The sequence below is a fragment of the Myotis myotis genome, unplaced genomic scaffold, assembly GCF_014108235.1.
Source record: "Myotis myotis isolate mMyoMyo1 unplaced genomic scaffold, mMyoMyo1.p scaffold_m19_p_56, whole genome shotgun sequence".
Classification (NCBI taxonomy): domain Eukaryota; kingdom Metazoa; phylum Chordata; class Mammalia; order Chiroptera; family Vespertilionidae; genus Myotis; species Myotis myotis.
The window spans coordinates 51384-78160 of NW_023416364.1; the positions used below are offsets into that span (position 1 = coordinate 51384).

Genomic DNA, 26777 nt, shown 5'->3' on the forward strand with positions numbered 1-26777 from the left:
CACAAGACTTCTGGGTCTCTCACTGCCCAGCAGGCAATGTATTGGAGTGGCCGAGACGCTGGGCTGGGAGTCGGATGGCCGATGATCAAGTCCCAGCTCTGCCACTCAGCAGCTATGGGAATCTTGCTGTGCCTCAGTTTCCCCATCTCTAAAATGGGAATAATAATATTCACCTATGAATACAGGCTGAATGGTGTCCTTCAACATTCACATATATATATTTTAAATATATGTGTATTGATTTCAGAGAGAAAGGGAGAGGGAGAGAGCGATAGAAACACCAGCGATGAGAGAGAATCATGGATCGGCTGCCTCCTGCACGCCAACCTGGGCGCGTGCCCTGACCGGGAATCGAACCCGAAACGTGACTTCCTGCTTCATAGGTTGATGCTCAACCACTGAGCCACGCCGGCCGGGCTACATTCACGTATTGAAGTCCTACCCCAGTGCCGCAAAAGGTGACTCGAGTTGAAATGAGGTCATTGGGGTGGGCCCGCATCCAACAGGCCGGGAGAAGTCGGGACACAGAGACACACACAGATGGGACACGTCGTGAGGACACGGGGAGAGGACAGTCACCTACAAGCCAAGAAGAGAAGCCAGACACAGAGCGTCCCCTGACCGCCTCGGCGGGAGCCAGGAGGACTTGTAGCCTCCAAACGGCGGCGAAAATGCATTTCTGTTACCGTAGCCCGAGCAAGCAAGTAATGAACTTGAGTGAGTGTTGATGGATAGTAAGCGCTGTTGTGAATTTAAAAGGTTTGGGAATGATACAGGCCTTGGCAAGGACCCGGGACAAGCGGCACCTTCCCGCACGGCGGATGAGTGGACATGGCACAACCGCTTCGGAAAATGCAGTATCTCTTGAAGCGAGGCGTCCATCGCGCTCTGACTCAGCGGTTCCACCCGTGGGAATTTACCCCAGAAAAGGGAACATGTACGTCCTGGTGCAAAAACGTGTGTAGTGGAGTATGCATCACGGCCCAGCGCTGGAGACAGCCCCAAAGCCCAGCCACAGTAGAATGGGTGAATGCTGTGCTCAGTGGGATACGGCCATGGACCAACAACTTGGCGGTAGCGGGGGGCAGAACAGGCCAGACGCACAGGCTGCTGTACGCCCTGCTGGACCCTGTTTGTGGGATCGATAGTCAAATCCAGGCAAAACCAGTTTACAGTGAGGCTCTGTGGTGACTGGAGGCCCAGAGGGGAGCTTTCTGGGGGCTTTGAGTGAATCTAGGTGGCCCCATGGAGGTATGACGCGTGTATAGACAATCAAAGAGTTTCACACTTCGGATCTGTGTGTTGTATCTCAATAAGAAAAGATAAAAGATGCCCTGGCCAGTGTGGCTCAGTGGGTTGCCACACATCAGCCCATGCACTGAGAGGTCGCCGATTCAATTCCCAGTGGGGGCACATGGTCGGGGCACATGCCAGGATTATGGGCTTGATCTCTCTCCCTTCCCCTTCCTCTCTCTCTCTCTCTCACTCTCAAATCAATAAAAACATATTTTAAAAGAAAGATCTATCTATATTATAAAAAGCCAGTGGCCCTAACGCTGTAACAACCAAACGACAGGTCACCATGAAGTGCATGGAGCACCTCTCCGTCCCTCCCCCCGCGGCCCACAGGCTCCAATCACAGCAAGGCTGGCAACCGGCAGGCGGGTGGGCATGGTGAGGTGGGCGTGGCGAGGTGCCTGTGGGTGGGCAGGGCTATGCGATTTCACGAGCTGGGCCTCTAGTATATATATAAAAGCCTAAGTGACCAGCAGACTGATTGACCATCTGACTGGTAGCTATGACATGCACTGACCACCAGGGGGCAGACGCTCAACGTAGGAGCTGCTGAGCTGCAGTGACTTGGCAGCTGCAGTTCTCGGGTGATGCAGAGAGAGAGAGAGAGAGAGAGAGAGAGAGAGAGAGAGAGAGAGAGAGAGGAGGGAGCCTGATTGATTCTGGGGTGTGTCACCCAAGAACCGCCCTCTCGCAATCCGGGACCCCTCGGGGATGTCGGAGAGCATGTTTCGGCCCAATCCCCACAGGCCAGGCCAATGGACCCCACCAGTGCACGAATTTGTGCACTGGGCCTCTAGTAAAATATAAAAAGACACATGATGAAGTCTCAAGCTATTTTTACTCACTAAGAGTTGGGGTTGGGCTGACATTTGGATGAAAAAGAAATAGTACAGGGATCCCCCTGTTCTCTGAACTCGAGGACAGGATAGATTTGAATTCATTTTTATTTTTTTTTAAGATGGGGTTGGTCTCCTTTGCTGGTCACACAGTTAACTGCTCTCCCCAAGTCAGGAACCAAGTAGATTCGGGATATGGGATTCCCCCTCCCACACACAGGTCTGAATTCTCACTCTCTGAAAGTAAGGACACAGAGGCCAGGGGAAGGGAGGGCTGCCTGCAGAAGTAAAAGAGGAAGTGCCCCTTGCCTCCCGGGGAAGGGCACTGTGCGCCAGGAAGTAGGCGTAGGTGGGCGGAGCCTAGGAGAGATGAGAGGGGGAGGATCTGGAAATCCCAGAGGCCTTCCTGGAGGGAGGGCAGAAGAGGACAACAGGGAAGAAGGGGAGAGGGGAGAGATGAGTCAGCGGGATGGCTGGGAGGAATCTGGGGGTGAGGAAGGAAGTGGGAACGTCCAGGGAGAGGGGCGGGGTGTGTGGCCAGAGCTCTTTTTTGTTTTATGTTCATTATGAAACTTTTTGCATTTGCTTTATTCTTTAATATATTTTTACTGATTTCAGAGAGGAAGGAAGAGAGAGAGAGAGAGAGAGAGAGAAAGAAACATTAATGATGAGAGAGAATCATTGATCGGCTGCCTCCTGCCTGCCCCACACTGGGGATCGAGCCCACAACCCAGGCATGTGCGCTGATGGGGAATCAAACCATGACCTCCTGGTTCATAGGCTGACGCTCAGCCACTGAGCCATGCCGGCGGGGCGAAACTTCTTGCATTTGCATGCTGTATACCCGGGCGGCCCCTTACGGTAGCTTCATGCCACGGTGGCTGTTCTGAGCACCTGAACCGTGGCAAGTCTGACCTGAGATGTGTGTGGGTATAAAACGCAGGCCGGACTGCATGTGGGGAAAATACATCAAAGGTCTCAACTATTTTTTTCCTGATTACATGTCACAATGATATTTCGAATAACCGGGTTAAGTAAAATGTATTATTAAAACGGATTTCATCTGTTTCTCCTCATGCCTTTTCTGTGGCTACTAACAAATGCAGACCCACAAGCAGCTGGCGTTGCATGTCTACTGGTCAGTGCTGGCGCCGAAGCCCTCCGCCAGCCCAGTCACCGTGCAGCACGCACGTGTGCGCGGGCCTGGCATCAGCAGGGCCAGGGAGGGGTGGGTTCCATTCTGGTGAAGAGGCTCTGGAGCTGGGCAGACATACTTGGGCCGGTGAGATGGTTCAGAAAGTGAGTTAAATCCGGCAAAAAGGAGCTTGAAGCCAGGGTGACCCTGGAAAGGCCAGGCATTTGCAGAATTCTTGGGGGATGGATGGTGGGGTGGAGTCAATGCTTTTTAGATCCTAAGGTGAGGGAAACTTAGATGACACCTGGGGATCAGGCCGAGCAAAGGAAGGGATGGAGGTGGGGAAGAAGGGGAAGAAGTACAAGTAAGAGAAAGGGGAGGAGGGGGGAAGATTATGCGGGGGGGCGGGGGGGGGGACCTGGCTGGTGTGGCTCAGTGGTTGGGCATCGACCCAATAAACCAAGCTTTCCCTGGTTCTATTCCCTGTCAGGGCACATGCCCGGGTTTTGGGATCACCAGTAGGCAGCCAATTGATGCTTCTCTTCCCATCGATGTTTCTTTCTTCCACTCTCCCTTCTTCTCGCTCTAAAAATCAATGAAAACATTAAAAAAAAAAAAAAAGGAAAAAGAAGATAGAGGAAGGGAAGGAAAATAGCAAAAGAAGTAAGAAGACATTGTCGGGAGTGACAGCCATGAGCCAGATGTGGCTACGGAGCCCCTGGAATGGGGTCAGTCCGAAGGGGAGATGCTCTGAGTAGAACATAAACTCAAAATACAGAAAGAGAAAGAAAAAAGGGAACCATTTCCATGAATGTTTATATTACAAGCAGAAATGGTGACACATTGGAGATCCTGGGGCAAGTAAGACGCACAGTTAAAACTAATATTGCCTGTTTCTCCTGCTGTGGACCCTAGAAAAATTTTTAATTAAATCTGCAGCTCCCCAGCTCTGCTCCAGGAAAAGCTGCCGGAGGAAATGCATCGAACCATCAGCAATGAATCAATAAGGGGTGGCGGAGGGGAGAGATCTGTCACCTTCTTATTTTCACCAAGAAGCAAGTGTTGGGTGTCGTCCAGACGGGGGAGCCCTGGGCAGGGCGCTGAGGGGGCCACCGGGTTTCTCAGCTCAAGCAGAAGCAAGAGGCCACTGGAGGGCCCTAGCCGGCTTGGCTCAGTGGATAGAGCGTTGGCCTGCTGACTGAAGGGTCCCGGGTTCAATTCCAGTCAAGGGCACATGCCCAGGTTGCAGGGCTCGATCCCCAGTGTGGGGCGTGCAGGAGGCAGCCGATCCATGATTCTCTCTCATCATGGATGTTTATCTCTCTCTGCCTCTCCCTTCCTCTCTGAAATCAATAAAAATATATATAGATATATATATTTTTAAAGAGGCCACTCGAAGAAGGTGTTCCGGAAGCCCAGCGAGGCGTCCCTCGCCCGCAGGCCCCCAGGGCACCTTTGAGAACCTGCAGGGAGCAGGGACCTGGCAGCCCGCGAACCACGTGACCAGCTCTCACCCTGCCCGCCGCTGATTGGCCCTGGCATGGAGCCTGACTCCCAGCTGGACCAATCAGACTCTCACTCGCAGGCTGTGACATTGACCATAGGCGTGCATCGGCTCAGATTGGACCTTGCAGCTAGAAGGCTGCATGGAAAGCGGGGTCCGTACAGAACCCGCGGGCTCGGCTGACGCCAAGGGCCGGTATGTGCAGAGAGACCGAGACGAGAGCAAGTGGCCCCGGGAGGGGAAGAGGCGGAGAAGAGCAGCAGGGGCCTTGGCTGCTGAGGTGCCTCGCTCCAGGGCCACGTGGGGACCCGGTGGGGCTGGGGACCCCATAGTACGGAGGCGAACGTGAAGGCTCGGGGACTGACTTAACTTGCCCCACGGCAAGGAAGGGGTTATGGCCCATCCCAGCCCAGGACCATCTGGTTTTAAAACCAGGCTGTTAAGCACCCTGGGAAACCGTTAGGAACCCACGGGCTTCGGGGGACACGGGAATCCCGGCATTATCCGGAAAGATGTGGAAACTGGTCCCTAGGGAGAAGGAGGAATCAATGCACAATTTAAAAGCAACTATTTTTCCTGTTCTGTGCTGTGTCCTAACACCTCTGCTCATGATTCTCCAAACTCAGTATGCACCCTAGACCTCCAGCAGGCAGTGCTGCTCGGGGACCCATGTTTTTTTGTTTTTTTAAAATATATTTTATTGATTTCTTACAGAGAGGAAGGGAGAGAGATAGAGGGTTAGAAACATCAATGAGAGAGAAGCATCGACCAGCTGCCTCCTGCACACCCCCTATTGGGGATGTGCCTGCAACCAAGGTACGTGCCCTTGACCGGAATCGAACCTGGGACCCTTCAGTCCGTAGGCCTACGCTCTATCCACTGAGCCAAACCGGTTAGGGCTGGGACCCATGTTTTTGAGAACTCTTCTCTTCACCTCCCCCTGCCGGAGTCGCTGGGGCCAAGGGGCTGTGCCCTCCCTGAATCTCCAGGAAACTCTGGTCGGTAGGATAATAGCTCCCCCACACCCAAAAAAAATATATCCACACCCTAACGCCCGGACCTGGTGAGTGCGTTATGTTACAGTTCGAAGGAGGATGCTGATGTGATTAAATTAAGGACTTTAGGATGCAGAGATGAGCCTGGACTATCCAGGTGGGCCCGATATAATTGATCTCTGGGGTCCTTATAAGAGGGAGGGGGAAGGTCAGTCAGAGAAGGTGAGTCCACGCCAGCGGCCCGAGCGAGTGGTCCGGGGCCCCGAGCCAAGCGAGGCAGCTGGAACCGGCAAGAGAAGGGATGTGGGCGGGAAGACAAGGAGCCAGGGTCCGTCATGGAACTCTGGGAATCCTAAACTTGGACTTACGGGCCGTTCTGTTTGTTAGGGCATATTTGTCAAGGCAGGAGGATCCAACAAGTGGAATGGTTTGCAAGCTTGGTTTATAAAGTTTAAATAGTTCGACTTACAGTATGTGAGCCTGCATGTGTGCTCTTGGGAGATGGTTCTGTGGCATGAGGCGTGCTTTTCTCTTAAGAATTTTGAGGGCGCCCTAACCGGTTTGGCTCAGTGGATAGAGCCTTAGCCTGCGGACTGAAGGGTCCCGGGTTCGATTCCAGTCAAGGGCACATGCCCTGGGTTGCGGGCACATCCTCAGTGGGGATGTGCAGGAGGCAGCTGATCGATGTTTCTCTCTCATCGATGTTTCTAACTCTCTATCCCTCTCCCTTCCTCTCTGTAAAAAATCAATAAAATATATTTTTTTAAAAAGAAGAAGAAGAAAAGCCTGTTACAAACCAGCTCGCGTTATGGTGCTTCAAGGGAGAGGGTCGAGGAGAAAGTGGCAACCCCGTGAAGGGGTTGAAGTTGGGCAGAGAAAACAGTAGTCACAGGAAATGAGAGAGAAATGAGGTGGCCGATGAGAAAGTGCTGAAGTTCACAGTATCAGAAAGGGGGGCCTTGCAGGGGAAGCAGAGAGATGGAAGACAAGGGACCATGTAACACATCCCCCCCCCCCAAATTGCAAGAGAGGACAAGATGCCGGAGAGAAGCTGCTGGGTGGCAAAATACAAATCGCACGAGGGCATGGCCCTGGCTGATGGCTTGGCTGCCGTAATCTCTACTTACGACCTCTTTCTTGGCCATTTTCCGCAACGGAGGCTGGAAGGCTCACATAATTGGCCAGCCTCCCTTGCAGCTAGGAGTAGGCATCTGATGACTTCTGAGACACAGCCAGAAGTCCCTGCGAAAAGCATACTTTTCCCCAAATAAAGGCGAAATCTGCCGGGAGAAAATCCTCCTCTCTTTTACTCTTCCTCCTCCTTCTTGCCTGGAACCAAGATATGCTTCGGAGGGGCAGCGGCCATGTTGTGGTCACGAGGCAACCAAAAGGAGCAGGAAGGGCTGTCGCCAAGGTTGACGTAACAAAGTTTGGGTTGTTGATGGCATCTCTGAGCTATCACACAAGCCCTGGGCTTCTTGTGAGAGATTAAAAACAAGCAAGCAAACAACCCCCCCCCCCCCCCCCCCGTCTGTTTAAGCATCCCTAACAGATCCAAGAAATGTAACTATTTCGTTGACCACCGTTATCCAGTGCAGAACTGTGCCTGGTAATCTTAACTATTTTAAAAATGAATGAATGACTTTCACATTCATTCTAAGCCTAGCTGTACTTTCTTTCTTTCTTTTTAATATTCTATTGATTTCAGAGAGGAAGGGAGAGGGAGAGAGAGAGAGAAACATCAATGATGAGAGAGAATCATCAACCTGTTGCCTCCTGCATGCCCCTCCCTGGGGATGGAGCAGGTGCCTGACTGGGAATCGAACTGTGACCTCCTGGTTCATAGGTGGACGCTCAACCACGGAGCCATGCCGCCCGGCTTCACTTTCTGCAACTAGTGCAAAGAGACGCTGCTGGATCCTTACGCAAACCCATTCACTTTACAGAGACCAAACTGATCGGGTTTCTTATCTTGCAGCCCAGCAATTCTAATCAAAACAGGAGTAAATAGGATCTGGTTAGGAGTGGCTGCTGGAGGGTGAGCAGAGGGTGGGCCTTGGGGAAAGGTGCTCTAGACCAGTGGTTGCCAACCGGTGGTCCGTGAGGTCCAAAAGGATGGCGTCCGCTGCTCTAAAAGACATGATAGCTGGTCCCACTGGTCCCACTGAGGCCCCCCTCCATCCATTCTCCACATGGCAGCCAGAGGGGGCATTTACAGACAAATCAAATCACACCTCTCTTCTCTTCAAAGTCCCCCTCCCCATGGCTTCTCACTGCCCTTTGAATAAAACACAACCATGACCTCTGACTCAAGGGGTCACACCCCATGTCTTCCTCTCATCTGCCCTCTAACCTTAGCTCTCCATAATTCAGCCATGTTAGTCTTTTACTGATCCTCCAAAACGCCAAGGCCACTCCCAGCTCGGCCCCTGGAAATGCCCTGTTCCCTCTGCCTAGCTCCCTCACTTCCTTCAGGACTCTCTCTGCTCAAGTCGCCTCCTCCGAGAGGCCCACCCTGAACACTCTGGTGACCATATCCCAGCTCAGTCATGCTCCAGCTTACCATGACTTTCTAAAACCACCTTGCTGATTTTTCTGCTTGCATGTTTATAGTTCATTTCCTACTTCTAGACCAGTGATGGCGAACCTATGACACGCGTGTCAGAGGTGACATGCGAACTCATTTTTTTGGTTGATTTTTCTTTGTTAAATGGCATTTAAATATATAAAACAAATATCAAAAATAGAAGTCTTTGTTTTACTGTGGTTGCAAAGATCAAAACATTTCTATATGTGACACGGCACCAGAGTTAAGTTAGGGTTTTTCAAAATGCTGACACGCCGAGCTCAGAAGGTTCGCCGTCACTGATCTAGACCCTAAGCTCCCGGAGGGCAGGAACTGTGGCCTAATTGTCCACTGCCTGGTGTAGAATAAGGACTAAGAAAGAAAATGCAGCCCTAACCGGTTTGGCTCAGTGGATAGAGCGTCGGCCTGCGGACTCAAGGGTCCCAGGTTCGATTCCGGTCAAGGGCATGTACCTGGGTTGCAGGCACATCCCCAGTAGGGGGCGTGCAGGAAGCAGCTGATGGATGTTTCTCTCTCATGGATGTTTCTAACTCTCTATCCCTCTTTCTTCCTCTCTGTAAAAAATCAATAAAATATATATTTAAAAAAAAATAAAATAAAAAAAAAAAAAAGAAAGAAGATACGTGCTGAGAGATTAAGTAAAGGAGGGACAGGGAGAGAGTTACTGTGCTCAACCTGGACTGTACTCTGGGGCCAGAACTTAACGTTACCCCCATTTTTGGGGGGAAACTGAAGTTAAAATAAATAAATTTACAAAATAACAATACAAATATTCATTCCATTGAGTTTAGTTCTGATGATGATGATGATGATGATGATGATAGCGATGATGATGATAGCAGCAAACACCTACAGCACGCCAGGCTCTGCTCAGTTTTGCATGGATTAACTAACGATAATAACAAAATAATATGTTAATTAAAGACAATAACCACAGCAGTTCTTATAACAACCTTACGAGGTAGGTCCTCCTGTTATCCTCATTTTACAGGGGCGGAAACTGAGGCTCAGAGAGGTTGAGTGACTTGCCCAAGGACACACAGCCAAGAAGAGACAAATCCAGGATTTGAACTGGATCCCCGAAAACCATCACAAGGACCCTATTTCTGGGAGTTCACTCCCACTCTCAGTGCCCTCTGCCCTCCAAGCTGACCCACCCCGCATTGACCTCTAATGCCAATAAATCACCCCTCACCCCTCACCATCTCGGAGCATCCGCAGGGCGCCCGGCCCAACCCGCCCCCTCCCGCTCGAGTCTGCGCTGACCCTGCCTTGAGGTGCGTGAGCGCTTCCTCCACGCGGGGCTGGTTGTAGCGCACCATGTAGCTGTGCATGTCGGGGTAGTTGCTGCGGATGTTCTTCTCCGTGGACCCGTTGGGCACCGTCCCGAACTTCAGGGGCGGGTACTGCTCCTGGGGCCGCTGGAACTAGGGCAGAATGGAGAGTTACTAGGGCGCCCCCTTGGGGCCGTCGGGGTGAGGATGTACTGCATCCAGATGTCCGCCCCAATGCAAAAGTGTTCCTCAAACTTGCTCACAGTGGCCTATAGCAGGAAACACTACTGCCCACCCACAGATATCTATACATTTGCAGGTATATACCTATACCTATACCTATACCTATACCTATACCTATACCTATACCTATACCTATACCTATACCTATACCTAAACCTAAACCTAAACCTATACCTATACCTATAACTAAACCTATACCTAAACCTATACCTATACCTAAACCTATACCTATACCTATACCTATACCTATACCTATACCTATACCTATACCTATACCTATACCTAAACCTAAACCTATACCTATACCTAAACCTATACCTATACCTAAACCTATACCTATACCTATACCTATACCTATACCTAAACCTATACCTATACCTAAACCTATACCTATACCTAAACCTATACCTATACCTAAACCTATACCTATACCTATACCTAAACCTATACCTATACCTATACCATACCTAAAAAACCTATACCTAACCTAAACCAACCTAAACCTAAACCTAAACCTATCCTATTCCTAACCTATACCTATACTATACCTAGACTAAACCGAATACCTATAACCTATACTAAACCTAAACCTAAACCTAACCTACACCTATACCTAGAACCATACCTAAACCTATACCTATACCTAAACCTATACCTATACCTAAACCTAAACCTAACCTATACCGATACCATACATAACCTATAACCTAAAACCTATACCTAATACCTTATGACCTATAACCTAGACCTATACCTAACCTATACCGAAACCTTACCTAAACCTATACTATACCCTAAAATATAACCTAAACCTATACCTATACCTATACCTATACCTATACCTATACCTATACCTATACCCATACCCATACCCATACCCAAACCCAAACCCAAACCCAAACCCATACCCATACCCATACCCATACCCATACCCATACCTATACCTATATATAAAAGCCTAAGCCAGTGGTCAGCAAACTCATTAGTCAACAGAGCCAAATACCAACAGTACTTCTTCAAAATAGACTCGCCCAGGCCGAAAACCGACTTCTGCGCATGGGCCACGAAGTTTCCGTCGCACTGTACGTGCGCCCGCACGTGGTATTTTGTGGAAGAGCCACACTCAAGGGGCCCAAGAGCCACATGTGACTCTCGAGCCACGGTTTGCCGACCACGGGCCTAAGCGACTGGAATGCCAGAACAACCAGAATGACCGGTTGCTATGACACACACTGACCACCAGGGGGCAGATGCTCAATGCAGGAGCTGCCCCGTGGTGGTCAGCGCGCTCTCACAGCCAACATCCGCGGCTGGCCAACCTCCCCTAGCCCCTCCCCGTGGCTGGCCAACCTCCCACGGTCCCTACCCCCGGGCTGGCAGACCCCAGCCAGGAGCCCGCAGGGGAAGGAAGGCCCCAGCCGGCCCTGATCGCTGGCCAGGCCTAGGGACCCCACCCGTGCACGAATTACATATACACATAATCAGTAATATTAAAATTAACTTAACACCCAGCAGGGCCTGGTCACGGTCCAGTCAAAAAAGACAGACTGCAGAGTTTCAAGAAGGGCCCCAGAGGTCCCTGATATACCAGGCATTAACCCTTAACTTGCTGGGTCCATGGGAAGTCCCAGGGGCAGGGGCTGGCACGGGGAGGAGGGGAGCCGGGCAGCTGTTATTTACCGATCTGTTCAGACATAGTTCACTGTTTTAGCAACAGACATAGCCAGACAGGTGTGTGCTGGCTCAGGGTCAAGTGTGTATGTGACTAGACAAACATTTCCTAAGCCATACTCATCCTTATTTCGTAAGATGCAGTCAGATATATTTTCTCTTCTATTCAATTGCATTAAACAAATTGCTGGTGGCCATCCATTGAATGGATTGCTCAACCTTCTAAGGCGGCGTTTCTCAACCTTCCTAATGCCGCGACCCTTTAATACAGTTCCTCATGTTGTGGTGACCCCCAATTTCATTGTTGCAAATTGAACATAATGAAAGCATAGTGATTAATCACAAAAACAATATGCAATTATATGTGTGTTTTCCGATGGTCTTAGGCGACCCCCGTGAAAGGGTCGTTGGACCCCCAAAGGGGTCGCGACCCACAGGTTGAGAACCGCTGTTCTAAGGGGTCCTGACACCCAGTGAACAGTGACCGCCGATGCGGCAAGTACAGAAATCGAGAGTCAGCCTTTAGAGCAATTTAACTCTGCATGTCTCCATTTTCAAATTTCACTTTTCTAGTAATGCATTTCGATTGTATTTCATAAAAGCACTGGTCTCCACTGGGTTAGAAATTTCAAAAATTAGTTCTTCATCAGAGTTTGAGGGGAACAGTAGTCTAGACTATCCCATTGGGCACTTCTGCCCCTGGAACATTTGGCAGCACTCTTCCCCTGGGAATATTTAAACAGTTCATTTCGGGCTCCAGAACTCTACCATTTTGGACCTCTTTCTGGGAGGAGAACCCCCCCCCCCCCCCCCAGGAATCCCCCTCTGCCCAACCACCTGACAAGTTCTGTGACCTCCGACCCCAGCCAACTCCCCGCTCCCCAAACACACACACACCTTCCGGTCACTGAGCCCAGACACGGTGTCCACGTACTCCTCCTGGATCATGAAGGCGGCCAGGTTGGCTGTGTAGCTGGCGAGGAAGATGACGGCGAAGAAGGCCCACACCAGCACCATGATTTTGCTGGTAGTGCCCCGGGGGTTCTCCACAGGCACTGAGTTATTGAACACCAGGGCCCAGAGCAGCCAGATGGATTTTCCAATGGTGAAGGTTGAGCCACCAGGGCCTGCAGGGGGCCAGGAGGGGGGAGGAGGGAACATGGACCCCAAATCCCTTCGGCTCCATGAGGGAGCAGAAAGAACTACAATTCCCAGTGGCCCCTGAGGCCTCTGCCACCTCAAGGGGCCATCGCTCTACCGCAATGCCCGCTGGGAAATGTAGTTCTCTCTGTGGTCCAGGTGCTCTGAGGTAGGGTGATGGAGGAAGGGGACTCACGCTTGCCGGTAGCCAGGCTGCGGTTGTAACCGACAGGACTGAGGTACTCGAAGATGAAAACAGTGACAGCGACCACGGTGAGGCACATGACGAACATCATCACCCACACAGCGGGGCTGTAGGGCTCTGGGGACAAGGGGTGGGGGTGGTCATGGCTCAGCCAAGCAGAAGATTGGGGGACCACAGACACGTGACCCAGGTGCAGCCCCGATCTGACCCTGTCCTCCCCTCCCCCTTTCCATGGCCCTGGAGGCCCTTCCCATATCGGGAACACCTTTGCTGGCCACACAGGCCCCTGAGAGCCAGTCTCTCTCAAAGACAGCCATCTCAACCATTCCTGTGGTCTCAGGCACCAAATAGGAACCCTCTTCGAAATATGACTCCAGAGCCCCAACCGGAGTCTCCATCTCCCCTGGCCATCCTGCTCCCCCGCCACCCTCAGGCCATTCATGCCCCACACCCTGGCACCAGCTCCCAGGTTCCCCATCCTGGGAGTCCCACCCTCCATTCGGTCACAGACCAACCCCCTGTTTGCAACCTCTCTCTCTCCCTTTCTCTCCCTCACCAGCCACAGCCTATCAGTCCCCAGCCCCATCCTCCCGTCCCCACTCCTGGATCAGGCCTTGCCCCCTCTCCTGGGCCACCTCCCCAGTCTCTCCCTTCAAGCCTGTCCCCCCACTTCCATGGCCCTGGAGGCTCTTTCTACACTGAGAGGCGACCTGACCCCTCCCCAGCTCACAGTCCTCCGTGGCTCCCTAGCACGCCAGGACAAAGCCCCACTCTCAGCCTTGCTTCCGCCCTCCTCTCCCGCAGGATCACTGCAGAACCCACTGCTTCACCCACCCAGGCCTCACAGTTAGCCACACCCTCTCTGCCTCAGTCTCCACAGCTCCCCTCCCATCCGGATCCTGTGCCCCCTCCTCACCCGGCCTCTGGGAGTTCACTGACAACAAGCCCTTCCCCTGAGATTCATACCGGCTGCTTTGATCTCCCTGGGCCGAGTGCAAGCGGCCAGGCCTGCCCCTGTCAAGGCGGAGTCGCCACCCCGGACTGTTCCTGCAGCATCTGGGGACATGCCTGCCTGTCATCTCCACTGGGCAGCATGGTGGGTCATGCCTACGACCCTGTCACTGCCCTGCTGAGAGCGGGGCCCACGTGGTGCATCTCAAGATGCCCGGCAGACCTCGGTGCCCAGAGGAAGCCACGAGAGACATCGCTGGGGAAAATACCAGGAACAAAACACGCAGGAAGCTGTCCCTTCTCCCAGCACCTCCCCCGCCAGGAGCTTTGCTGCGACTCAGACAGCAAGCGGGAAATGACAAGACTTTTCCTTCTATTTCCCCCGGCTGAGGAAATGAGCTCTCTATCCTGTTCCCATCCAGCTCAAAGCCCAACTCACCGGGGTGTCAGCTTCCCAGCACATCTCACACTGTCTCCTTGTCTCACCCTCGCTGCCACCTTTCTCCCACCGCCCGCGGTTAAAACCCTTGCCATTTCAGTAAGAGGAACACCCGGTCTTCCTGCCACGCCCACTGCCCACCCCTCTCACTCGCTCCGTTCCCCGGTCACACAGGCCTCCCGCTATCTCGCAGATACTCCATGCACATCGCCACCTTTGTCCTTGCTGTTCCCTCTGCCTACAATGCTTTTCCCGGCAGATCTACACAGGACTGAGTCGCCTCCGCAAAGGGGCCTCCCCGCCCGACCACCGCAGCACCAATACCATTCCTTCCCTTCTCTCCCCGACTCCCAACTTAATTTCTTGTGGTATTGGTCACCCACCATGTTAAGTGATTTTGTCACTGGACCCCTTTAAGAATTTATTTTGTCTCCCCCAGGAGGCCAAGAGCTGTTAGAGGGCGGGGATTTGTGTGCAGCTCAGAGGTGCTCAAAAACACTGTCTGTCCAGCCAGGGCCGGTTTGGCTCAGTGGATAGAGCGTTGGCCTGAGGACTCAAGGGTCCCAGGTTCGATTCCGGTCAAGGGCATGTACCTGGGTTGCGGGCACATCCCCAGTGGGAGATGTGCAGGAGGCAGCTGATCGATGTTTCTCTCTCATCGATGTTTCTAACTCCCTATCTCTCTCCCTTCCTCTCTGTAAAAACTCAATAAAATATATTTTAAAAAAAACAACAAAACAAAACACTATCTGGTGGGTGAATTGGGCACCGACCCTGTGCCGGTACCATGCTAATCTCTTCCTCATCTCATATGTATATACTGGGGGGACTTGGATTTTGTGGGGCCTGAAGCTCATACAATTTGGAGGGTTCTCTGTAAGAAAAAAGAATACAGCCTGGTTGGCGAGGCTCACTGGTTGAAGGAGGATCTATGAACCAGGAGGTCATGGTTCCATTCCAGGCCCGGCCACACGCCTGAGTTGTGGGCTCCGTCCCCAGTAGGGGGCGTGCAGGAGGCAGCCAATCAATGATTTTCTCTCATTGATGTTTCTCTCTCTCCCTCTCCCTTCCTCTCTTAATATATAAAAATATATATATTTTTAAAAAAATACAAAATCATGACTACAAAACCAGGCCCAGGGCCTTGAGGAGGCTGTGCGAGAGAAGGCTCCCGAAGCTCATTATTAGCTTCATGGTCAAAATGCTTCTGGTAGTGGAAACGACTTCCCCCATATTACAGATCTGGAAACTGAGGCTCAGAAGTGAAGCCACTTGACGGAGTCACCGCGAGTCCCGGCAATACCAGATGGGACTGGGCACGCAGCGGCCCCAGCCTGGCGCCCCAGGGCCCCCGCTCACCGAGGAAGGCCGAGGGGGACACGGTGCCGTTGCTGCGCGCCACCATCACGCTGATGCCCGTCTCCACGAAGGGGACGGAGAAGTCCACGATCTCGGAGCGCTCTTCGTTTATGGTGAGGGAGCCGATGGCCATGTCCGCGCGCTGGTAGAACACCTGGGGTGAGGGCGAGGAGGGGGTGAGGGCGCCCCGCTGGCTCGGGCAGATAGACGCGCGAGGCAGGCAATACCGGCCCCGGGAGGAGGCCAGTGACAGCGCAGGAGAGAGGCTGGGTGGGTGGATGGGTGCGTGGGGTGGAGGGGGACGCCGAGTGGGGCAGGGAAGGTGGAGGTGCGAGCCTGGGAACAGGAGTGGGAAGAGGTGACTGACCGCATCCTGCTCCTGCAATTAGGTTTTGGGCGCCATCCCCAGGCCCCGCCCCTTCTAGGAGGGCCACCTTCCAAGCCCCGCCCCTCCCGCCTCTGCCCCAAGGTCCCTTCTCCTGGCCCCGCCCCCGACCCGCCCCAAGGTCCCTTCTCTTGGCCCCGCCCCCTCCCCAAGGTCCCTTCTCCTGGCCCCGCCCCCGCCCCCGCCCAAGGTCCCTTCTCTTGGCCCCGCCCCAAGGCACCTTCTCCTGGCCCCGCCCCCACCAAGGCAGGTCCTTCTGGTGGCCCCGCCCCTTAACATCTGGGCGTTCCCTTGGTTTAGTCCAGTCCTTCAGCCCCAGAGCCCGCCCCCCGGTAGCCCCGCCCCCTGGGGCCCCCTCCTCGGTCCTGTCCTCGCACCGCCCCGCCCAGTCCCTGTCCATGCGCCTCACCTCCCCGATCATGCCGTTCCAGACGCCGTCGATCTTCTTCCCGTGCTTGCCGTTCGTGACCAGGTAGAGGTCGTAGCTGAAGCCGATGGTCTGCGCCAGCCGCTTCAGAATGTCGATGCAGAAGCCCTTGCAACACCGCTTTTCCGGGCGGGGGGCGTCCGGCGGAGGGCTGCGGGGAACAGCAGGCTTGGGGACACTGGGGACCGCTCGTCTTAAGAGAGGGAGGGGCAAGCAGCCGCTAAAACTCGGGTTAGCGCTCTCTGGGTAAACTGAGGCTCAGAGGAGTTACGGGACTCGTCCAAGGTCGCCAAGCTGGAGGGCGGTGAGGGTCCTGGGTCCCAAGGAAGGAGGGGCTGGGTCAGGACCCCTGGGCTTCAAGGGAGGAGGGTTTTTTGTTGTTGTTAATCCTCGGACATTTTCCCATTTATATTTCTATTTATTTTTTGTTAATCCTCACCCGAGGATATTTTTCCATTGATTTTATAGAGAGTGGAAGAGAGAAGGAAAGACAGAGAGAAACATGGATGTAAGAGAAACACATCGATTGGTTGCCAACTGCACGTGACGTGAGGGTGGGGCAGGGGAGGAGCCTGCAACCAAGGTACCTGCCCTTGACCGGAATCGAACCTGGGACCCTTTGGTCCTCAGGCCCACGCTCTATCCACTGAGCCAAATCGGCTAGGGCTCTATTTATTCTTAGCGAAAGTGGAAGGGAGAGAAAGCGAGAGAGAAACATGGATGTGAGAGACACATCAATTGGTTGCCTCCTGCACGTGCCCCAACCAGAGCCAGGGATGGAGCCTGCAACCCAGATACGTGCCCTTGACCGGAATCAAACCCGAGACCTTTCAGTCCACGGATGACGCTCTAACCACTGAGCCAAAACGGGCGGGGCAGGGGAAAGATGCTGAAGCTGGAACTCCCGGCCCCGGCTGTCACCTGTGGGTGCGGTTGAGCTGGCTCCGGCAGGGCACCGAGTCTCGGATGCAGGTGCCGCTGATGGGGTCGGCCGGCTCCACAATGACGAAGGGCCTCTCCTCCAGCGTGGCCACCGTCAGGTGCTGCGTGTCATCCACCGGCTGCAGGAAGCGGCCGTAGCGGGACCACAGCGGGTACTTGAGGCGCAGCGTCTGCTGCTCCCAGCTGCCCACCTTGGCGGAGAGATGGGGACTCAGGCTTCCTGGGCGGGGGCAGGGGGAGGGGCGACTTCCCCAGCTTCTCCTTCTCCCTCAGATCCAGGAGTCTGGGTCCCATCTCCCTCCTTCCCGTAGATCTGGGCTCCCAGTTCTCCCCCGGGGACCCAGCAGTCCAGGCCTCTCCCAACCCGCGGTCAGGGCGGGAACTCACCACCTCCCAGGTCCTGTCCCTGGTGAGGGAGATGACCACCAGGGAGGGGTTCACCAGGAAGCCATCCTCATTGAAGGAGTAATCCCGGTTGTCCCAGGTAATATTCATGAAGTACCTGGCCAGGAGAAAGGGAGGGGACATGTGGGACCTGGACCGGACGTGGTGGCCGAAAACAGAAGAAGTCCCCTTTCTACTGATCAGCCCCAACTCCCAGGCGGAATCTCCTCCAAGATGTTGAAAACTCCCATAAGCCTCTTTTCTGCCAGGTACTCTCCCCTCGCTGCCCAGCGTCCACACACAGGGTCCCAGAGCCTCAGCCTGGGTTTGGGGCGGTGGAGACCCTGAGTGTTCCGCCCCTGCCATCTCTGATTGCTTCCCATCCTCAAACTCTTTCGCCCAGCTGGTGTGGCTCAGTGGTTGGGCATTGACCTATGAACCAGGAGGTCACGGTTCAATTCCCGGTCAGGGCACGTGCCCGAGTTTCGGGCGTGCAGGAGGCAGCCGATTAATGATTCTCTTTCATCATTGATGTTTCTCTCTCTCTCTCCCTCTCCCGTCCTCTCTGAAATCAATAAAAAATATATTTTAAAAAGCCAACTATTTCTACCCCAAACCCACTTTGCGTTCCACTAACACTGAGTGTCCCCAAACATGTCAAGCGGTTTCCTGTCTCTAGGCCTTTGCAAATGCTGTGCTCTCTGCCTGGAAAACATTTATTCTGTCCCTTCTCATCGTGACCAATCCTTTCGCCTTCAAGACCCAGCTCAAATGCCCTTCCTCTGGGAAGGAACCCCGAGGGTCTCTGGACCGCACACATCTGCACCCTACACTCTGAAGGCCTGTCACATTGCCCCAGTCACTGGGCCAGATCATCAGCTGGCCCCCTCCCCCCTGCCCAGCCCCATCCTTCCTGCCCCTGGGATCTCCCTGTCCCACCCCCTCCTCTCCATCCTCATAGCCACCCTGAAGCCCTGGTCCAGCCTCTGGCCTGGCCTCCAGCCTCTAATCTCACTCCTTCAGTCTGTTCCCCACTCTGCCCCACAGGGGTCTCCTTATGCCCCAAATGGACAGCATCTCTCCCTTGCTCATAAACCACCCATGGCTCCCTAGTGCCCCATGTCCAAGACTCAACCTGGGGTTCAAGGACCTTGGGCCCCATCAACCTCCACAGCCTCATCAGCCCCAAACCCTAATTCTCCTGCCTTCATCTACCCTGAGCTGTTGTGTATCACCGACCTGCCCGTTTTTCTCCCCTCTGGGCCTTTGCCCAGTGCGGTTCCCCTGCCTGGAATACTCTCTCTTCCTGGTGAACTCCCAACTGCTTTTAGAATCAAACCCAAACCCCTTGACCTGGCCTAACAGCCTTGAATGAGCTGAGCCCATTGTGTTTCTCCATCTGCTTGTCATAGCCCTCCACCCATGAAGCTCCAGCCACACTGGCCTTTTTTTTCTCTCTCATTTTAAAATTTAAAAAAAATTAAATTTTTTTTTCCTTTTTCACGCTGGCCTTCTTTCAGGCTTGCAAGCAGGCAATTCCGGCCCCAGGGCCTTTGCACCTGCTGCGTCCCTCCCTTCTTTCCTTTTCTTTTTTTAAATATATATATATATATTTAATATATTTTATTGATTTTTTACAGAGAGAAAGGGAGAGAGATAGAGAGTCAGAAACATCGATGAGAGAGAAACATCGATCAGCTGCCTCCTGCACATCTCCCACTGGGGATATGCCCGCAACCCAGGTACATGCCCTTGACCGGAATCGAACCTGGGACCCTTCAGTCCACAGGCCGACGCTCTATCCACTGAGCTAAACCGGCTTTGGCTTTAAATATATTTTTTATTGATATTTTACAGAGATGAAGGGAGAAGGATAGAGAGTTAGAAACATTGATGAGAGAGAAACATCGATCAGCTGCCTCCTGCACTCCTCCTACTGGGGATGTGCCTGCAACCAAGGTACATGCCCTTGACTGGAATTGAACCTGGGACCTTTCAGTCCGCAGGCCGACGCTCTATCCACTGAGCCAAACCGGTTAGGGCCTCCCTTCTTTTCACTCAGATCTTCCAGTAGTTGGCTCCTTCTCTTTATTTTTTATTATTTCATTTTTGTTAACCCGAAGGTAGTTTTCCATTGATTTTTAGAGAGGGTGGAACGGATGGGGAGAGACAGAGAGAAACATTGATGTGAGAGAGACACAGTGATTGGCTGCCTCCTACACGTGACGTGCCTCCTGACCCAGGCCTACCTACAACCTAGGTACGTGCCTTTGACTGGAATCGAACCCAGGACGCTTCAGTCCTCGGATGGATGCTCTATCCACTGAGCCAAACCGGCTAGAGCTCTTTATTTTTTAAAAAAAATATATATTTTATTGATTTTTTTTTTACAGGGAGGAAAGGAGAGGGATAGAGAGTTAGAAACATCGATGAGAGAGAAACATCAATCAGCTGCCTCCTGCACACCCCCTACAGGGGATGTGCCCGCAACCAAGGTACATGCCCCTGACCGGAATCGAACCCAGGACCCTTCAATCTGCAGGCCGATGCTCTATCCACTGAGCCAAACCGGCCAGGGCCTTTATTTATTTATTTTTTTATCTCCATATTTCTCCTGCTCAGAAAGACCTTTACTGATGACCTCACCTAAACTAGCATCCTAGGCATTTCTTATCACAGCCCCCCGGTTTGATTTTCATCTGAGAAGTTATCACCTGCTGGCATTTTCTTCTTCCTTTTCTTTTTTGTCCCCTGTGAGGCTGTCATTGTTCAACTCCACATACCCTTGTGCCTAAAAGCAGTGCTTGGCACACAGTCGACTATGTAAAGGGCTTGTCAGTGAACGAATGAGTGAATGAATGAATGAATGAATGAATGAATGAGTGAGTGAGCAATTCATCCTTCAGGTCTCAGCTCACGTATCTCCTCCTCCCGGAAACCTCCCTGTCTCCACAGGCTGAGCCAGGACTTGCGTAGCCTAGTTTGGAAGGCTGATTTGGGCCAATCGAATTCCTCTCCTGGGAGGAGATGAGCTGTAACATTTGGAGGGATGGGTGGTGGACAGAATGAGAGGAATGATGCGTTTGGGGAGGAAGCCGAGTCCCGGGTAAACGGTCGTAAGAAAGGAACTGGACAGCCTTCGGGAGTGGCAAGCCAGGGGATGGGAGGGTGGGGGGTGGGGGTGGCGGCGATTGTCTTGGCCTCAATTCCTGACACCTGGGTCTCTGTGCGAGTTTATCTTTCCGATAAACCCCCCTTCCCCTGAGGAAGTCTGAATGAGACTCTGCTTCTTGCAACCAAAAATGTCCTGGCTGAGACAGTGCTCTGCTCGGGGCTCCCAGGATGCCCATTTAACCTCCATTACTGCAAGCCCACGCTGTGCTGTCATTATCCCATCCGTGTCTGCCGCCCCTACAGGACCCTGCGTTCTTTGACGAGAAGTCCATGGTTTTTTTTTCATCTGTGTTCCCAGCGCCCAGCATGAGCCCTAGTTCCTAGCAGTCAGAACTCAGTAAGTATTTATGAACGAGGGATGTTTTTCTCGCTCTCTTGTCTCCCGGATCCTGATTCCCAGCTCACCGGTTCTCAAAATGCTCGTCCCCTACGGCTTTCTTTCTCACCCATCGCCTCTTCCTAAGCTTGTTTCAGGATGTAGGCCTCTCCTGCCGCTGTTCTGTCCCCCAACCTATCAATTTCCCCACTCAAAGAGCTCCCTGTGGTGGAGGCGCTGTTTTCCACCACCCCGGTCTCCTGTTTTAAAATAATAGCGTGTACGCTGGGCGCACAGCTACCCAGCTGGAGTCGGCATTCCCCAATCTTCTTTGCAGCTCGCCCAGGGCACAGCGCGTGCAGGAGCCACATTCAAAACATCTAACAACCGGTAAGGCACAGGCATTAGCCAATCAGGATCCACATCTACCCAACGCGCATGAAAGTGTCTGTAAACAGCCAATAAGCCAGCGCTGGCCAGGTGACTTGACCACGTGCTCACCAATGGGGAGTCAGACCTGTCCCTTCCACCTTACTTGTCCAAAAGGAAACGGCTTGCTCTCCACTTCCTCTCCTTCCCCCTTCTCAGGACCTGCAATGCAGGCTTGCCCACGACCCAGGTTTGACTGAGAAGAAAGGAGATGGTAGAGCAACAGGGTGGGAGGGGCCTGGGTCCCTGAATGGTCCCATGGAGCCATGGGGTCTCCTGATAACCCGGACCCCAAATCTCCAGATCGTTAAGTGATAGAGGAACAAACTTCTATCTTGTTTGGCGCATTGATTGCTGAGTCTTTTTGTTAGTTAAGTTCAGCTTGTACTCTAACTAGGGTATTTCCTAACATGCTATCAACTAGAAGGTGTATCATTCTTTCTTTCTTTTTAAAAAATATATATTTTATTGATTTTTTACAGAGAGGAAGGGAGAGGGATAGAGAGTTAGAAACATTGATCAGCTGCCTCCTGCACACTCCCTACTGGGGATGTGCCCGCAACCAAGGTACATGCCTCTGACCAGAACCGAACCTGGGACTCTTGAGTCCGCAGGCCGACGCTCTATCCACTGAGCCAAACCGGTTAGAGCTATCATTATTTCTTTTTCTTTTTTAAAAGATATATATTTTTTATTGATTTCAGAGAGGAAGGGAGAGATGGAAACATCAGTGATGAGAGAGAATCATTGATCAGCTCCCTCCAGTGTGCCCCCTACGGGGGATGGAGCTTGTAACCTGGGCATGTGCCCTTGACTGGAATCGAGCCTGGGACCCTTCAGTCCACAGGCTGACGCTCTATCCACTGAGCCAAACCGGTCAGGGCTATCATTTTTCTATGTAGCATAAAGAAAGAAGCACTTCCACTTAAGCCATGATAAGATATCAATTTTAAGACACTGTCTTGATTTCAAAGACATTGAACTGTGAACAAATGTGCATCTTATAATGATGAAATACAGTAATACACTCACTGTGTCTCAGGTGCTTTCCCAAAATTACCTGATTGAACCGCAGAAAGGGGACCCGATTACTCAATTGCACCCCTTCCTTTACAGAAAAGGAAACTGAAGTTCAGAGAAGACGTGACCCATCTGACAGCATTCAGGCAGGGACCCTGTATCAGGCTCGGAGTCTTCCCACACCCCTCCCACCCCTGCCCCACTCACCTATGCAGACTCTCCCCTCGATGGGTCCGGTTCTGGGCACGACAGTCATGGCCGAGCTCGGGCAGGAAGCCATAGTCACGCAGCAGGGCCTGGGCACCTCTGGCCACGACAGCCACGCCAGCTGCCACCCGCCGGGCCAGGTCATCCCTCCAGCCAGCAGAGCGCACTGCAAACAGCCCGGCAGGCAGCGGGGTGCCTCCTGGCAGAAGGAGGGGCTCTCCAGGGCCGCCGGAGCCCCCACCTCCAGCCAGCTGGGGCCCCACTATGAACCAGACGTAGCCAGGCCCCGTGAGGCCAGCTTCCTCGGCTGCCCGGAACACAGGCTCGGCCTCCTCGCGGGCACAGAAGAGCAGGCGGATCTGTGCGCTGAGGCTGCGGAGCTGGGCGCTCAGCACGGCCTCACCCGCCCCGGGGTCCAGCGTCAGCGCCCCGCGGTGCTCCCAGCCCACCAGGCTGCCATCGGTCAGCACCTCGATGTAGGATAGGAAGGCGCGGTGGCCAGGGGCACGTGTGGTCACGGCTACGAAGGACGTCCAGTCGTACTCCTCCAGCACCTCGAAGATGACCTGGAGCTGCTGCTCTGTGGAGGAGCCCAGCTGCAGGAAGGTGGAGCCCTTCTCCTGCGGGGAGAAGGTAGGGGTGTCAGGCCTCCGGATGTGGAGACCACAGCTCCCAGGAGTCCATAAGGAGCCTTCAGCCACCCCCCAGGGGATCACAGCTCCCAGGGGCCGAGAGAGGACCTCATTGCCCAGAAGCTGATAAAAGGACACACCTCCCGGCCACCGCCGGGGGGGGGGGGGGGGGCTGGGGGGGGGGGGTCACGGCTCTCAATATGACAGACTGACTAGCTGTTCCAACCCGGCTCCTTTTCCTGGAGGGTCAAGGGCGAGACCTGGGTGAGGTTCAGCCCCATGACGGAGCTCATTCTGGGCTCATCCATTCAAACTCTCCCCCATGCACCTTATTTCCTCCCTATCTGAGGACGGCACACTCATTAGTCCACAGAGCCAAATACCAACAGTACAACGACTGAAATTTCTTTTGAGAGCCAAATTTTTTAAACTTAAACTATAGAGGTAGGTACATTGTTATTAACTTAACCAGGGTACTCCTAAGGCTTAGGAGGAGCCACACTCAAGGGGCCAAAGAGCCGCATGTGGCTCGCGAGCCGCAGTTTGCCGACCACTGCCCTAGGGGATTACAGAGGTCCCAGGGAAAAGCCCGGGTCCCTAAGTCACCACTTGGAACACCTGTTTGGATTTTACATGAGTAAGAAATACCTTTTATTGGGGTGAGCCACGGAGATGTAGGGATTTAGCTGTTAGAGGAGTAACATGACCGTAAGGAATACGCCAGCAGTGAGGGAACTACAAGTCCCAGAAGACACTGAGAAGGACCACATCTCCCAGCATGCAACGAGGGTGCTGGAAGTGCTGTCTCTCCCAACTGGAAGAAGCTGTGCAGAGTGGACTTGCCCTTCCATTTCCCTGTCCCCGTCTCTGTTTCCTTTGCTGGACGCTCTTCCTCAGTCAGAAGTGCCCTCGTCTCCTCTTTCCTTCCATGTCCCCCCTCCCTGGTGATCTCATCCATACCCATAGGTTTAAACACAATCTCTTTCTTGCACTAGCCAATACGGTAGCCACTAGCCAGCTATGACTATTCCAATTTTATTTCACTAAAATGTAGTTCCCTGCAGCGCTAACCACCTGTCACGTGTCCAACACCCACGCATGGCTAGGGGCTACCGTTTTGGACAGAGCGGCTGCAGGCCATCTTCACTGCAGAAAGTTCTGTCGGACGGCGCTGGAGGTGTTGGTGATTCCTGTCTTCAGTCCCCCCCTCTCCTGTGATCTCTGCACAAAACTTTCTATTCAACACCTCCCCTTGGATTTCCAAGCAGCTCCTCAAAATTAACACGTCAGAAACAGAATTCTCGATCTTCCCCTCACCTCTGACCTGCTCCCTGTCTTTTCCTTACTCACCCAGCTGCCCAGGCTTGGAAGCTAAATCATCCTTTCTCTCTCTTTCCCTCATGCCCACATCCGGGCCATCTCCAAGTCTTCCCGGCTCCCTGTCCACTCCCCATCACTGCCCCTGCCACACTCCCCCGCTGTCACCGCTGTCTTGCTTAGACCATGACAACAGCTTCCCAACCCATCCCGGCTTCCATTCTTGGATCTTCCAGTCCGTTCCCCAGACAGCAGCCAGAGTGATCTTTGCAAAATATTAATTGGATTGTTTCCCTTCTTGGTTGAAACGCTTCCAGCGATTCTATCTTACAGCCAAAGCCAAAGCCGTCTCTGTGGCCCGCAAGGCCCTGCACGAGCTGGGCCCCGTGGCCTCTCTGACTTCATTTCCCAGCACCCGCACCTGTCTGCTCTTTCTCAAACACATCAAGCTCCTTTCTGCTTCAGGGGCTTTCCAACACGGTAGCCGCTGGCCACCTATGCCTATTCAAACTGGCTGTTACCTCGCGTTGTCACCATCTCAGGGAGGCCTTCTCCGACTGGCATCTATCGAAACCCCATCTCAGTCATTACAATATCCTGTTGCTTTCTTCCAGGACAGATTTTATTGCATTATTTGTTTCTGTCCTTTTTTGCCTTTGTCTTTGTCTCCCCATTAGAATGCAAGCTCTATGAGCAGGGACTATATATATCCCTTTACAATGGTATTCTCCAGAACCTAAAACATCCCTGGCACAGGACCAGCCTTTAATAAATCTTCCAGTAAAGCCATGAGAAGAGCAAGTGGACTCACTCCTAGGTGTGCGCCTGTGGTTATATGTGCAGGGGAGATGGCAGTTGTCCTGAGGGGATGAGGTCTCCCAGCACGAAATGAAACCCTGAAAGGACCTCGCCCTTTGCAGGTGGAGGGGTGCTGAGGGGACCACGTTCCCAGCATTCAATGGGGGCACGGATGGAGCTAGGAGGACCACTCTTTACTTCATCCGAAGACACCGAGGGACTACATTTCCCAGAAGGGGATGGGTGTACACTGAGCGGGCCACAGCGCCCAAGAGACAATAAACAGAGCAGATCACGCTTCTCAGCAATGGAGGCACAAGAGACCACACCTCTTGGTCTATCATGAGGGGGCAGCCAGGAAGTTGTAAGTTCACCTTGAAGGTGATCTGCCCACAAATCTGAGGACAGCTCCAGGCCAAAGACCAGCAGCAAGTTGGACAGAGGCCTTTCCCAGAATGCTCTAGACAGGAGAGAACTATGAGTCCCAGCATGCAATAGTAATCTAGTCACAAAGCCACCCACCCTCACAGCTGGGGGCGGGCGGAGATTTAGGCTCCACCCACTCAGGTGGCGCTATCCTCAGTCACATTGGCTCCACTCCTGTATAGGCCCCGCCCCTTCTCTGCACCTCCTAGTGCAGCGGTTCTCAACCTTCCTAACGCCGCGACCCTTTAATACAGTTCCTCATGTTGTGGTGACCCCCAACCATAAAATTATTTTCATTGCTACTTCATAACTGTAATTTTGCTAGTTATGAATCACCATGCAAATATCTGATATGCAGGATGTATTTTCATGGTTACAAATTGAACATAATTAAAGCATAGTGATTAATCACAAAAACAATATGTAATTATATATGTGTTTTCCGATGGTCTTAGGCGACCCCTGTGAAAGGGTCGTTCGACCGCCAAAGGGGTCGCGACCCACAGGTTGAGAACCGCTGCCCTAGACTCACCTCTCACCAGAGAGCCCTGCCCCCTCACTGGCTGCCCACGCCCTGAAACCCACTCACTTACTTCAAGGCTCTACCTGCTGCAGCCCATGTCCCACTAATGGCTCCTCCCTTCCTCATCCTCCTTCCACCGACGGCTCCGTCCTTCTACATAAA

At 53.0% G+C, this 26777-nt stretch overlaps 1 protein-coding gene across 2 annotated transcripts in view; it reads right to left on the bottom strand.

The window, feature by feature from the left end:
• Window positions 1–26777, bottom strand: part of GRIN2D (glutamate ionotropic receptor NMDA type subunit 2D) — a 45297-nt gene that overhangs the window by 13859 nt on the left and 4661 nt on the right. For both annotated transcript variants that reach the window (XM_036311567.1, XM_036311565.1), the window contains 8 exons: window positions 22920–23539; window positions 17777–17891; window positions 17369–17580; window positions 16430–16598; window positions 15636–15789; window positions 12878–13003; window positions 12439–12668; window positions 9620–9780 (listed from right to left, as the gene is read on the bottom strand). In XM_036311567.1, coding sequence (XP_036167460.1) covers window positions 9620–9780; window positions 12439–12668; window positions 12878–13003; window positions 15636–15789; window positions 16430–16598; window positions 17369–17580; window positions 17777–17891; window positions 22920–23539 — 1787 coding nt within the window. The remainder of the gene's footprint in view (window positions 1–9619; window positions 9781–12438; window positions 12669–12877; window positions 13004–15635; window positions 15790–16429; window positions 16599–17368; window positions 17581–17776; window positions 17892–22919; window positions 23540–26777) is intronic.